At 50.3% G+C, this 13,419-nt stretch overlaps 1 protein-coding gene across 3 annotated transcripts in view; it reads left to right on the top strand.

Annotated features, from left to right (window-relative positions):
* Nucleotides 1-12,784, top strand: part of USP48 (ubiquitin specific peptidase 48) — a 34,304-nt gene extending 21,520 nt beyond the window's left edge. For 2 of the 3 annotated variants that reach the window (XM_058818817.1, XM_058818819.1), the window contains 12 exons: nt 1,291-1,415; nt 1,557-1,679; nt 3,524-3,585; nt 4,046-4,156; nt 5,041-5,159; nt 5,802-5,908; nt 7,695-7,799; nt 8,224-8,379; nt 9,085-9,210; nt 10,936-10,984; nt 11,083-11,109; nt 11,207-12,784. In XM_058818817.1, coding sequence (XP_058674800.1) covers nt 1,291-1,415; nt 1,557-1,679; nt 3,524-3,585; nt 4,046-4,156; nt 5,041-5,159; nt 5,802-5,908; nt 7,695-7,799; nt 8,224-8,379; nt 9,085-9,210; nt 10,936-10,984; nt 11,083-11,109; nt 11,207-11,229 — 1,133 coding nt within the window. In that variant the 3' untranslated portion in view covers nt 11,230-12,784. The remainder of the gene's footprint in view (nt 1-1,290; nt 1,416-1,556; nt 1,680-3,523; nt 3,586-4,045; nt 4,157-5,040; nt 5,160-5,801; nt 5,909-7,694; nt 7,800-8,223; nt 8,380-9,084; nt 9,211-10,935; nt 10,985-11,082; nt 11,110-11,206) is intronic. The other variant, XM_058818818.1, reaches the window with a different exon arrangement.
* Nucleotides 12,785-13,419: the final 635 nt, after the last annotated feature.

Here is a 13,419-nt window from a genome sequence, read left to right as displayed (position 1 = left end):
ACAAGCTCCTTTCTTTGCCCATCCTTGCTGGCTCTGGGCAGCATCCTGGGCCAGCCTCTGGAGCCATTTGGCGTCGTTGGATGAAGCTCAAGTGGCCAAGTGCTGCACAGAGGCCTGACCTTTGTTTATTAGAGGAAAAGCAGGAGGGGAGCATTGCTATTTTCTCCTCCTCAGGGCTGGCCAAATTCCAGGCAAGGCTGGAGGGAGTCGTGGGCCTGAGGAGCTGCTTGTCATGTTAAAGAGCTGCCTGAGGGTGGGGAGGAAGGAGTTCCTCTCCTGTCTCTGCAGCTCTCCAGGCTATAGAAAAGCAGATAATAAGGGATTGTGCCCTTTGGACAGCACAGTTGCTGTTTTCCTTCCCTCTTCATTGATATTCCCAAATCCTCTTCACATCCCGGTGTCGCAATGGCTGCTCCCCGTGTTCCTCCCTGCACAGAGACTTCCCAGCTGCTGTCTCCAAGGGAGATGAGCTTGTGTTTTTTCCCCTTGGCCATCAGCAGCCCTGTGAGTGGGCAGCTGGTCAGATCCCAGAGCCTTCTCCCGTTTTTCCAAGCCTTGTTTATCCGGCCAGCACGTGTCGTCCTTGTGCACGTGGTGTCCCAGTGCCTGAGTGTGCCTTCTGCTCCCACCCCTGAGACTGCAGGCACAAATGGCTCCTGGAAATCCTTCTTGGGCTCTTGGAGCTGCCTGAGCAACAGGAAAGATAATCCTGATATCAGGATGGATAAATAAGTGTTCTGTGGGGGGTAGCTGGTAAATCTTGCTTGGTATCTTCACATCCGTTTATTCCCTAGAGCAGATTTAGGGTGCAAAATCTTCCCTTTTTGGGAATGTGCTTGGATAGGGCACATGGAACTGTGTTGAGGTTCTGCAGTGGCAGTTTGGGGTTCTCAAGGATGTGGAAGGCACCTGGTTTCATGGAACTCAGAGTTTTTATCCTGGGGATCAGCAATGGTGTCACCATGAGGATGTAGCTGTGGATAGCCAGGATCAGAAAACAGAAACCCTTTGCCTTTTCCCCACATCCCTCCTTGTGTTTGATCAGCTGCTTAGGCCATGGTCTTGGAAATCTAGAGAGCATTTTTGTAAATTAAAGTCATATTATTATTATTTTTTTTATTCTCTGTCTAAAGGAAGCAAGGAAGGAGTTGAAGGTGACTTTAGTGGTTTTTGCTGACGTGGTGTGGATTTCTTCCCCACATTTGTTCCTTGTAATCTCTTCAATCAAGGGCTGCAAAACATCCCTGAGCATGTTGTGATCAAAGCTTTTCCTTGATTCTCTCCCTGCAGGTGACCTGTGCATCTCTGAGAATGAACGGAGGGTGGTTTCCAAGGAAGCCTGGGAGAAACTCAAGCAATATTTTCCAAAAGCCCCTGAATTCCCAAACAACAAAGAGTGCTGTTCCCAGTGCAAGGTATTTGCCAAATACTCCCTTTTTGTTGACTGTAAATACTGCTTGTATTTCTGGTTTTCCTTTTTAACACAACCCTGTGCCATGGAGGAGGATAAAGTCACCTTTAGTGGGAGCTGGGGTGTAATTCACTGTTTCCTGCAGATTTTGGAGCGTGAAGGGGAGGAAAATGAAGCTCTGCATAAGATGATGGCCAGTGAGCAGAAGACTTCTCTGCAGAACCTGTTCCATGATAAATGCAGGCCTTGCCTGGGCAGCTGGCCTCAGGTAGGGATCAGGAGGGGGATCAGAGGATGCAGACAAGCTTGGGAGAGGTTTTTGTTGGCTTTAATCCCTCTCCTGCCCAGAGCAGCTGTGGCTGCCCCATCCCTGGAAGTGCCCAGGGCCAGGTTGGACGGGCTTTGAGCACCTGGGATGATGGAAGGAGATCCCAAACCAGGAGATCCCAAACCATTCCATAACCATTCACTCTGTGCATGCCAGCAGAGCTCTCAGGGGTGCTGTGCTGAGGTGTGACTTGCCTGGATTAGCTGTGCTGGCACAAAGCCCTGCAGAGCCAGGGGAATGAGGAGCTGTGGCTGGCCCACAGTCAGGGAGATATCAGTGACATGGTTGTGTCCATCCCTGGAAAGAGGAAACAGCACAGCCACTTCCTACAGCTTTCCATCAGCAGGAGGATGCTGGAACACACCTGAACTTCACCCCACCACCACCTTTTGCTGTTGCTTGGGCAAAATTCAGGTGTGCTCCAGCATCATCCTGTGTCCCAAAAGCTCAGGGAGCTTCCCAAAATGCTGAAGCCCTCCAAAGAGCAGCAATGGCTGTACAAACCCTCTCCTAGCAGCTTCTCCAGGAATTTTTGGAGGTTTGAGGTGCTCAGAATGAGCTGTTGGCTCCAGTCCTTGGCTCCTGGAGTGGTGCTGATTAATGGCTGACTCTAAAACCCTGCCAAGGTGCATTGGCAGGTGTCTGCCTCCATCCCTCACTGCTCCAGCTGGGAATAAAAACTGGGGCAACACAGATCCATGGCTCAAAACCAAGGAGACCCAAAATGGTTTAAAAGGAGTTTTCCTTTCATGCTGAGCTGGAGAGCTCCAGGTCCTGCCAGTGTAGGTGGTTGAGGTTGTATGTGATTGGATTTGCTTTTGGAGCTGGAGAAAGTTGGAGCTCATCACTGTGGGTCAGACATAGAAGGGTCTCCACAAGCAGGGTTAGATCCTCCTTTCCCTTTTTATCCTCCTTTCCCTTTTTATTCTCCTTTCCCTTTTTATTCTCCTTTCCCTTTTTATTCTCCTTTCCCTTTTAATTTCCCAAGGCAGCCTCATAGAAGAGAGCTGAGGATTTTCCCCTCAAGCCTTTGGAGTTCTCCTGATCCAAAGAAGTTGAGGTTTGGGGAGGAAAACCAGCAGAAATCACGAGATGAAGGGAAATTAAGAAGTGTATATATATGTTTGTGTGTATAAATATTCCTTGGATGTGCTGAGTTTTCCTACAGAAAGATGGAGCAAGTACTTAAATCTGCCTTTGGGAAAGGGGTGAGGATAAATTAGAGCATGGAAATAATTTTGTCACCCAGCTCTTGGGGGCAGGGTGCTTTCTTGTCCAGGAGCAAACAATTTAAAGAAAGATTGGGACAAAACCCCACAGATTACCACAAAAACGCTGTCTCATTTGGTGCACAGCTGTGATTTTGCACCCCTGCTGCTACCAAAAGGAAAAACTTGTGAATTTTGATGTTGGAAGCAATTGAGGGATGTTGGGGTGGACTCACCCTGTGGGAGTGAGGGGTTCACCAGCTCTGAACACTGAGCCCCCAGCAAGAGGAACCACACTGGGGAGTCCTGGCTGCTCCAGGGAAATGCCCTTTCCCACTGGGAATTGAAAGTAATTGGATCAAAAGCTCAAGTAACTTCATAATAAACACAAGATTAGCAATGGCAGTGCTTAGTACCTGATCCCAAGTTATTTTGCTTGGCTTTCTCAGCCCACTTGGATGGAGTTGTCATGGTAAAGCAGCACTGAGGTCTCGAAGGGAGCGAGCGCTGCCGAAAAACCCAACAGTCATTTTTGGGTTCATTAAAAAGATCCTTTTCCCTCCTCTTTTCCCCCAGGAGACGGATGAGCTGTATATTGTTTCGCAGTTCTTTGTAGAAGAATGGAGGAAATTTGTCAGGTAACTTGGCTGGAGGGTTTTGGTGCTTTTTATCTCTCATTTTGGGGGCTGTAGATGTTTTGCTTCTGACTGACAGCACAGTGAGCTCATGGAAAGAGTGAAGCTGGTTTTTGCAGGACTTGTATCAGTTGTAATGCAGTGTAAGACTCTGAATTTCCTTGTTTGCTGTGTGTTAACCAGATGGTCAGATAAGCTGGTAACCTGATTAGTTTTTTCATCTGTCTGGAGCTGTATCCCAGAGGTCACCGCTGGGGCTGGAGATGGAAATCTCTGCTGGTCAGAGTCATTCTGCACCACAGAGGAACGCAGATCTGATTTCCTCATCACTCATAGCTACTATTCCTTGTTGGAATGCCTTGTGTAAATACTCACCTGTGTTTTCTTCCTGTTTTCCTGAAGAACTGTTGGGGTTTTGGTGGGATAACCTGATCCAGCTTTCCAAACCTCCTCCCTTTTGCAGGAGGCCGACGCGCTGCAGCCCCGTGTCCTCCATAGCAAACAGTGTCCTGCTCTGTCCCCACGGGGGGCTCATGTTCACCTTTGCTTCCATGACCAAAGAAGACTCCAAACAGTGAGTTCCTTCCCTTCACACACTCTCCTTTTGGATAGGAATGAGCTCTTCCCCTCAGTCCTGGTGAGACAATGAACTTGGAGATGATTCTCAGGATCCCCTGAAGCTGTGAATTTTGCTTTTACTGGTCTTAAGTGTCAGGATCAGCTCTAGAACTGGTTTTCCAAGTACCCAAAGCTGGTTCTGTTAAACCCTCCTCTTTAGGGCTCTTAAGAAGGGAGCCAAGGGTGGGCAAGCTCAGATGAAAACAATCTCTGCACCTTTGGAGTGTGGGGTGGGTTTTTTTGACCTTTCCTTGAGCCTCGGGAGAACATTCCCAAAGGAACGCTCCTGCTGCTGAGGCACAGCAAGATGAGGAGTAATCCTTTCCCTCAAAATGAACACCAAGGCTTTTCTCAGAGCCACCCCAGCCTTCCTGCAAGGCAAGACTTGTCCAAGGATGCAGGGTCAGGAAAATAGAGCTTCCTTCAGCTTGGTTTGTTCCTGACAATAACCACTCTAGATTTGGCCAGGATGCAGAAACATTCTGCTTCCTTACAATTTGCTTTCCGTGAGCCTTTCCCCCCTGGAGCGCTGGCTGCAGGGCTGGACTTCATGCTCCACAGCTTTGCTTCTGCAGTGATGCAGCACTAAAAGTAGGAAATCTTCCACTCCTTTCCTCCTCCATCCCTCCCTCTGGCACGACAGGAGCACAGCAGTGTCACTAATCACAGGCTGCTGTTATCTGGCTGTGCAGCCCTCCCGTGGAGCTGCGTTTTTGGGCGGATTTTGCAGTTTTTCTTTCATTGACAGATCAACAAGCCAAAAGAGGGGAGGGATTTTTTTGTGAGTTTAGAGCTTGGCTTTTCCAATGTCATAAAGCACCTGCCTCTTCCTTTGCACAGTATAGCTCTGATATGGCCCAGTGAGTGGGAGAGGATCCAAAAGCTCTTTGTCGTGGATCACGTCATCAAAATCACCCGGAGCCAGACGGCCGAGGGCGCCCGCTACGCCTCCGAGCCCCGTGAGTGACCCCTGGCAAGGGCTCCCAGGGCTGGAAACTTCTGTCCCAGGGCGGCACTGGGACACACAGAGCTTGGCAGGGTCCCCCCTGCAATGCTGTGTCCAGTTCTGGAGTTTTAAGCACAGGAAGGATGTGGAGCCATTGGAGCAAGTCCACAGGCTGGAGCCTCTCTGCTCTGGAGCCAGGCTGGGAGAGCTGGGGGATGCTCAGTCTGGAGAAGAGAAGGCTCCAGGGAGGCCTCAGAGCCCCTTCCTGGGTGTAAAGGGGCTCCAGGAGAGCTGCAGAGGGATGTGGGATGAGGGCCTGGAGGGAGAGTACACAGGAAATGGCTTCCCACAGCCAGAGGATGGGGTTAGATGGGGTATTGCAGTGAAATTCTTTGCTGTGAGAGTGGGCAGGCCCTGGCACAGGGTGCCCAGAGCAGCTGTGGCTGCCCCTGCATCCCTGGAAGTGTCCAAGGCCTGGAGCAATCTGGGCTAGTGGAAGGTGTCCCTGCCCCTGGCAGGGGGTGAAGGAGATCCTAAAGGTCTCTCCCACCCCAACCACTCTGGGATTTGGTGTAGTTACTCTCAGTTAGCACTGAGGGCTCTGAGGAGCTGCAGCAGTGAGATGTTTTCTGTTTTCTCCTTGGTGTTTGCCCAGAGCTGTGCCCCGAGTGCCGGGAGGGGCTCCTGTGCCAGCAGCAGCGGGACCTGCGCGAGTACACCCAGGCCACCATCTACATCCACAAAGTGGTGGACAACAAAAAGGTAGGGAGGGATTGTCCCTCATCCCTGCTCAGCCAGGCTCCAGGAATGTCCCCAGGGGGCTGGCACAGCTCCCGTGTCCCCAGGGATGCTGCTGCTCTGTGGTGGTGGTGGTGAGGGCAGAATCTCCAGCTCTGCAGCTCCAGGCAGCTTTGGCAAAACCAGCAAACTGGGACATTGTGACTCTGAAAATTCCATCTCCTCGAGGCTGCCTTTTGCCAAACCAAATCCTTTGTGTTTTCAGGGATGCTCCCAGCTGTTTTCTCTGTCTTAGCTGTGTCCCCAAGCTGTACCTGCTCTCCTCCCCCTCCAATATTTGTCATTTCCTTTCTTCTTGCTCAAGTGACATTTTAATTCCTGGATAGAAATGAGCTCTTTCCCTTCAGTGCTGGTGAGACAATGAACTTGAAGATGATTCTCAGGATCCCCTGAAGCTGTAAATTTTGCTTTTACTGATCTTAAGTGTCAGGATCAGCTCTAGAACTGGTTTTCCAAGTACCCAAAGCTGGTTCTGGTAAACCCCATTCCTTAGGCCTCTTAAGAAGGGAGCCAAGGGTGGGCAAGCTCAGATGAAAACAATCTTTTTTACCTTTTCCTTGATTTCCCCCTCGCTGGCAATCCCAGGGAAGCACAGGGAGCTGGGGGCTGGATGAGCTCCTGCCTTGGATGTGAGATGTGGATCACGCAGCACCGTCTGGAGCCCTCAGCCGTGGGCTTTCAGCCTCAATCCCCAGCCTGAATCCTCTTGGCTCTGCTGCACAAGAGGGTTGGGTGTTGTATTTTTCTGGCACTGGACAGGACTGTGCTCACACGTGGGGCTGGCAGAAAAACAGGCAGCTATTCTTTATGGAGCAGCTGGAGCTGGAGAGAGGGGGTGAGAACGTGCCCACGAGATCCCCCAGTAACAGGGCAGCCTCAGCAGGATGGGAAGCAGCAGGAATGCTGGCCAGCATCACTCTCAGCAGCACTGGGAGCCACTGTGCCCTTCCTGCTGGCTTTGCAAAATCAGGGAGTGTTTCCCAGCCCCTCACCCCTTTTCCTCCCTCCTCTGCACCACCTGGTTCTTCCTTGGGGTGAATGGTGCTGCAGAGGGAAGCCTTATCCAGATCAAATCGTTGTAGGGTGGCACTTCTGGAATTCAGAGGGCTCTGGGGAATGTTTGGAACTGGAATTGCATCGTTAATTGCAAATACATTGATGGAGAAGAGAGCTCTTGGCATCCACATCTCCTGCAAAGCCCAGTTCCAGCTACAGCATAGCTGGGAATTTACATCCAGGCAAATCTATGCCTGGAGTGACTTTCACTGACCTGAGCAACCTTTTTATTTTTGTATTTGTGTAAATTATTTAGATTTCATTTACTTACAGCCTCCAGCCCCATAAGTAATGGTGCTGTGTGTCCCTGCCAGGCTGCTGCAGGAGCAGATAAATGTCTTAATTCACAGTAAATACTTTCTCCATGCTGAGGCTTTTGTAATACACTTGGATCAGGCAGCTGATGGGAAAGGAATCAGTCAGGGGCTCGGGAGAATTTGCTTTGCCTGGAAAGGAGGACAGGAAGCACCTGCAATTCCACAGAGGGGGATTCCTGAGCTGAATCCCCCTGAGCTTCCACACAGCTGGGGAGGGTGGAGGAGCCTCTGCAGAGCTCTTGGAGCAGCTCCCAGGGTTGTTCTGGGCTCTCTGGATGGAGGTGGCACCCAGAGGTGTCCAGGAGCTGTTTGCCAGGGTGGGACAGGCCATGTGGATGCTGTTGGTTGCTGTTGGAGAATGATTTTTGTGACTCCAGGTAATGAAGGACGCGGCTCCAGAGCTGAACGTGAGCAGCTCGGAAGCTGAAGAGGAAAGGGAGGAAAACAAGCCAGAGGGGGAGCAAGATCCTGATTTTAACCAGGTAGAGATGAAAAATCCCATCAGGTTCCTTGATTTTTGCATCATCCTCTTGAGTCAGCATGATGGGATCACCACCCTCCTCCTCTGCATCTCACTGGCAGTGAAAAAGTGTCTTAAAAAATGTCTTAAATTGTCATTTGAGTGGTCAAACCACACCAGTGCTGGGTTTGGAGAGATGAAATATGGATAAGGATTCATGTGCATGTGGAAGTCTGCCCCACACTGGCATCAGGACTAGGAACTGAGGTTTGAAAGCAAATCCTTTGGTCATCTCCACACTTGCACGCTTCAATTGGCTTTCAAGGGGTTTTCCATCGCTTCTGCCTTCCCTTGCATGACCAATTGGCCCAAAACTCCCTGGGATCTGGGAAGGTTCTGTTGATCCCCAAACACCTCAATCTTCTCATTTTTTGCCTCATCTCCAGGCCAATGGTGGCACAAAACGCCAGAAGCTCTCCCACCAGAGCTACATCACCTACCAAAAACAGGGAATCAGGAGAAGCACGCGGCACCGCAAGGTGCGGGGCGAGAAAGCGCTGCTCGTGTCGGCCAGCCAGACCCTGAAAGAGCTGAAAATCCAGGTGAGGCCAGCCCTCAGGGAGGCAAAAACACACAGGGAGGAGTGTGGGGGAGCAGGGAAGGGTCTGACTGCCCCAGGAGCTGGGCATGGCTCGGGTTTTGGTTGTTAATTGCTGCCCCGAGATGTGCAGGGTGTCTCTGAGGAACGAGTCTGGACTCTTCACTTTTCTGTCTTGAGGTTGTTTATTAATTCTTATCTATAAAATTTTCTTTCTGCTCAGCAGGGCAGCCACAGGCACTCTTTGTGTTGTCCTTTTATACTACAAACTACATATAACATATTTACACTTAATTCCCAATACCCATCACCTGTGTTAGACAGTGCACTTCTACTCTAAACCAATCCCAAAGTGCCAACATCACTGCAGAAAATGGAGAGCAAGAAGAAGAAGAAAGGCTGGACACACCCTAATTCCTCCATCTTAACCATAACCACCACACCAAAAATCCTAAAATCTACATTTTCACCCTGTGATAAATTTATTATTATAATATTTAAACTTCTGTGGCTTTCAGGTCCTCATACAAAGTTGGCCACTTGCTCCAGGGGTCAAAATCAAATCCCCAGGTGCTCTGGGCTGTGTGCCAGGGTCTCTGAGCTCCCCAGTGGGGTCCTTGGCAACTCTGGACACCCAGAGGGATGCACTGAGTCCTGACAGGGGTGGGAGGTGCAGCAGCTCCAGGGTGAGGTGTCCCTGTGTCCCCAGATCATGCACGCCTTCTCCGTGGCCCCCTTCGACCAGAACCTGTCCCTGGATGGGAAGATCCTGAGTGATGACACGGCCACGCTGGGCAGCCTGGGAGTCATCCCCGAGTCTGTCATCCTGCTCAAGGTACCACAGGGCTGTGGAAATGGGGACAAGGGAGCCAGCTCCTTGGAGGAGGAGGAGAATCCTTAATTTTTTTTGTCCTACGGGAGGAAAATCCCTATTGTTTTTTGTTTTAGAGAAGAAAAATCCTTATTTTGTTTTAGAGGAGAAATATCTTTGGGTGTTTGAGGAGTTTTTATTTTGGTTTTTTGTTCTGGAGGAGGAAGATCCTTAATTTTTTTGTTTTAGGGAAGGAAAATTCTTAAATTTTTTTTAACAATAAGGAAAATCCCTATTGGTTTTTGTTTTGGAGAAGAAAAATCATTATTTTGTTTCAGAGGAGGAATATCCTTTCAGAGCAGGAATATCCTTGTTTGAGGGTTTTTTGGTTTGGTTTTTTGTTCTGGAGGAGGAAGATCCTTAATTTTTTTTTTTGTTTTGTTTTGGAAGAGGAATATCCTTTTGTTTTGTTTTGGAGGAGGTGGAAAAGCCTTAATTTTTTTGAGTTAGGGGAGGAAAATCCTCATTATTCTTGTTTTGGAGGAGGAGTATCCTTAATTTCAATTGTTTTTGAGGAGGCAAATCCTTTTTATCTTTGTTTTGGAGGAGAAAACCCTCTTTCTTTTATTGCCAAGAGTACTTTGTAGCTGATACATCTGCTAAGCCCAAAACACAACTGAATTGGGGAGTGAGTCTTTGCATGGAGCTCCCAGTGTTTGGGCAGCAGAGCTGTTCCCTGCTCCTGTCCTGAGCAGAACTGTGATCCCCTGACTTCTGTGCTGGTTCATTCCCTGCTCCCTGTGCTGGTTCATGCCCTGTTTTCTGTTCTCATCCATTCCCTGATTTCTGTGTTGGTTCATTCCTTGGTTTCTGTGCTGGTTCATTCTCTGATTTCTGTCCTGGTTCATTCCCTGCCCCTGTCCTGAGCAGGGCTGTGATTCCCTGGATCCCAGTGCTGGTTCATTTCCTGCTCCCTGTGCTGGTTCATTCCCTGATTTCTGTCCTGGTTCATTCCCTGGTTCCTGTCCTGGTTCATTCCCTGCCCCTGTCCTGAGCAGGGCTGTGATTACCTGATTTCTGTCCCGGTTCATTCCCTGGTTCCTGTCCTGGTTCATTCCCTGGTTCCTGTCGTGGTTCATTCCTTGATTTCTGTGTGGGTTCATTCCCTGCTCCACTCCTGAGCAGGGCTGTAATTCCCTGGTTCATTCCCTCTCCCTGTCCTGAGCAGAACTGTGATTCCCTGCTCCCTGTCCTGGTTCATTCCCTGCCCCTGTGCTGGTCCATTCCCTGACCTGAGCAGAACTATGATTCCCTGATTTCTGTCCTGGTTCATTCCCTGATTTCTGTCCTGGTTCATTCCCTGCTCCCTGTCCTGGTTCATTCCCTGTCCTGGTCCATTCCCTGGTTCATTCCCTGTCCTGGTCCATTCCCTGGTTCATTCCTTGTCCTGGTTCATTCCCTGGTTCATTCCCTGTCCTGGTTCATTCCCTGCTCCCTGTCCTGGTTCATTCCCTGATTTCTGTCCTGGTCCATTCCCTGTCCCTGTCCTGGTTCATTCCCTGCTCCCTGTCCTGGTTCATTCCCTGATTTCTGTCCTGGTCCATTCCCTGTCCCTGTCCTGGTTCATTCCCTGCTCCCTGTCCTGGTTCATTCCCTGATTTCTGTCCTGGTCCATTCCCTGTCCCTGTCCTGGTTCATTCCCTGCTCCCTGTCCTGGTTCATTCCCTGTCCCTGTCCTTTCCTCCCCAGGCTGACGAGCCCATCGCGGATTACGCGGCCATGGACGACGTTATGCAAGGTGAGCGGGGTGGGGAAGGGCTGCCCAAGGACTGGGTTTGGGAAGGTGGAACGTGGGGATTGTGCCACTTCTAATGCCTTCCTTCCCTTTCCCTCCAGTTTGTATGCCTGAAGAGGGATTTAAAGGTGAGTCCAGGTGTTTTTTCCCCTTTGTGTCCCCTCACATAAATCTCACCCCATCCCCTTCCCCTCCTCACCTGCTGGTGCTGTCTTTCCTTCCCAGGGACTGGTTTACTTGGCCACTGATGGTTTTCCAAGAGGAGCCACCAGAAGGGAAGAGGATTTGTCACATGGTAGGGCATTAAAAGAATAAACCAGGTGGATACAGTACTTTTTGACTCTTCCAGAAGGCAAAAATCCATCGTGAGACGTTTGCTCCCCAAACAAAAAAAAACAAAACAAATGCCTTATGTCAAAGCAGATTGCACTGAAGGACATCCTGCTTCAGGACAACGTTCCCGGGTTTATTTAACAAAGAACAGGAAGGTTGGGAAGTTGAGCAGCAGCAGTTGGTGTGTGTGGCACAGGGATGGTGCTGCAGTAGCTCCAGCCCACCCTGATCCCTCTGCAGGAACTCTTTAGGATAATCCTGTCTTTGATCCACTCCCACCCTTTCAGTCCAGCATGGAAGTACAGGAATTGTGACTTCATGAGGAATGTCTAGAGAGCTCTCAGACAGCAAAACTTCATTTTCTTAACCCAGAATGGAAGCTGGGATCTGCCTCCCAAAGCCCTGCCAGGCCTGGGAGCCGCCCCCTCTCCGCATCCTTCGCTGTCACTTCCACGCCTTGGACAATCCAGTAACCACCTGGGCTCTGGGGACTGTGGGGTTTTTTTTAGAAATTTGGGATATTTTAAAGATTCTGGAGAACATTTTCCTCCAGTCTGGCGCTGCTGGGAGCGTTCTTGGCTCAGGGCAGTCAGAGCTGGCCAGGGGCTGCGGGTGGGTGCCGGGTTTCCCATGGGAAGAGGTTTTGTTACTCTTCTCTCCTCGTTTTTCAGCAATGCACTAATTTCTTTTCTTTTTTTTTTTTTTTTTTTTTTTCCTTTTTTTAACATCTCCCAGAAAACTTTTCTCCACATTAATATTTAGCAGGAAATAGTATCCCACTTCCAGACTGATCCACACTGGGCACTGCCAAGAGATCTCTTCATTAGAGATCCTCTTCCTTTCCAAGCTTTTCCTTTGTTTCTGCAGAAAAATACAATGCAGAGATCACATCAGCTTTATTTTTTCAAGGTTTGCAGGAATTTGGGCTGCAAGAAGAGGATGTGGGCCACAAATTCCATGCCCAAAACCCCACTAGCTTTGATTTCCAGTGTTCTATTTCCAGTGATATATGCAAAGAATTCCATCTGCTCTTTGCCCAGCGCCTTCCTCCCTTATCCCTGCTAGGTTTGAGGGTGAAACAGCAGCATTTGAGGGGCTCTAAATTTCCTAAAAAGTGCTATTTTGGGGCAGTTTGAACCCATGGATTCTTTCCCAAGCTACAGACATGGCAAATCCCATGCCAAAGCCACAGGAGGCTTTTCTTCCCAACCTGAAGCACTCGCTTGTGTACATATTCCTTGGAAATTCCATCTTTTCAAGTTGCTGTTAATTTTTTTAATGTTATATATAAAAAAGTCTCTTCCTTGAGCTTACTCTGTCGTGGGAAGGAGCCCCGTGGGGCGTTGAGGGCTGTGGCGGTTCCGGCAGCGCCGGATCCTGCAGAGGATGCAGGTGCAAGGTGTGAGCCAAGGCCCCATTCCTGGTTTGTCTGTTATTTGCAAATATTATCAGATTAAAGTTGTCATTGGAGCTGTGGCAGCCTCGTTGCAGTGCAGACACGTGGGCCCAGGGTGCCTGAGCAAGGTGGAGGTGATTAATCCCATAAATCCCACTTGGAGCTGCAAGAGGGACCCTGCTGGAGCAGGAATCCCCCCCCCGCCTCCTTTGCAATGGGTTTTATGGAGCTTGGGGACAGCATTTGGTGGCCCTGGCTGTGTCACATCAACCCCTGTCCCCACCTGGGGGGGGTCCCTGAGCCCCTGGGGGAGGCAAATGGGTGCTGGAGGTGGGGGGCAAAGAGAGGCCTGGGGTCTGGGGATGGGAATTAAGAAATGGGGTGGGAGTTGGGGGCTGTGGGTGTGGGGGGGTTATGGGTGGGGGTCCCAGGGAGGGATGGGGCCACCCTGCTTGTGGGAGAGGAGGGGTTAAGGTTGGGGGGTGCTCTGGGTGCTAGGAATGGGGAATTATGGATTGGGGGTGTTCTTGGGGTACCAGGGAGGGAGAGGAGGGGTTTGGGCCCCGGGGATGGACATGGGGGTCCCTGAGTCCCAGGGAGGGGGGTCCAGATGAGCGGGGTCAGGGCTGGGAAGAGGGAAAGGGGGGAAACCAACTCTGGGTGCTGGGGGGAGACGCGGGGGGAGCCCCATGAGCCGAATTTGGGGGGG

The sequence above is a fragment of the Ammospiza caudacuta genome, chromosome 22 (assembly GCF_027887145.1).
Source record: "Ammospiza caudacuta isolate bAmmCau1 chromosome 22, bAmmCau1.pri, whole genome shotgun sequence".
Lineage (NCBI taxonomy): Eukaryota > Metazoa > Chordata > Aves > Passeriformes > Passerellidae > Ammospiza > Ammospiza caudacuta.
This window is presented reverse-complemented; position numbering and strand designations above follow the sequence as displayed.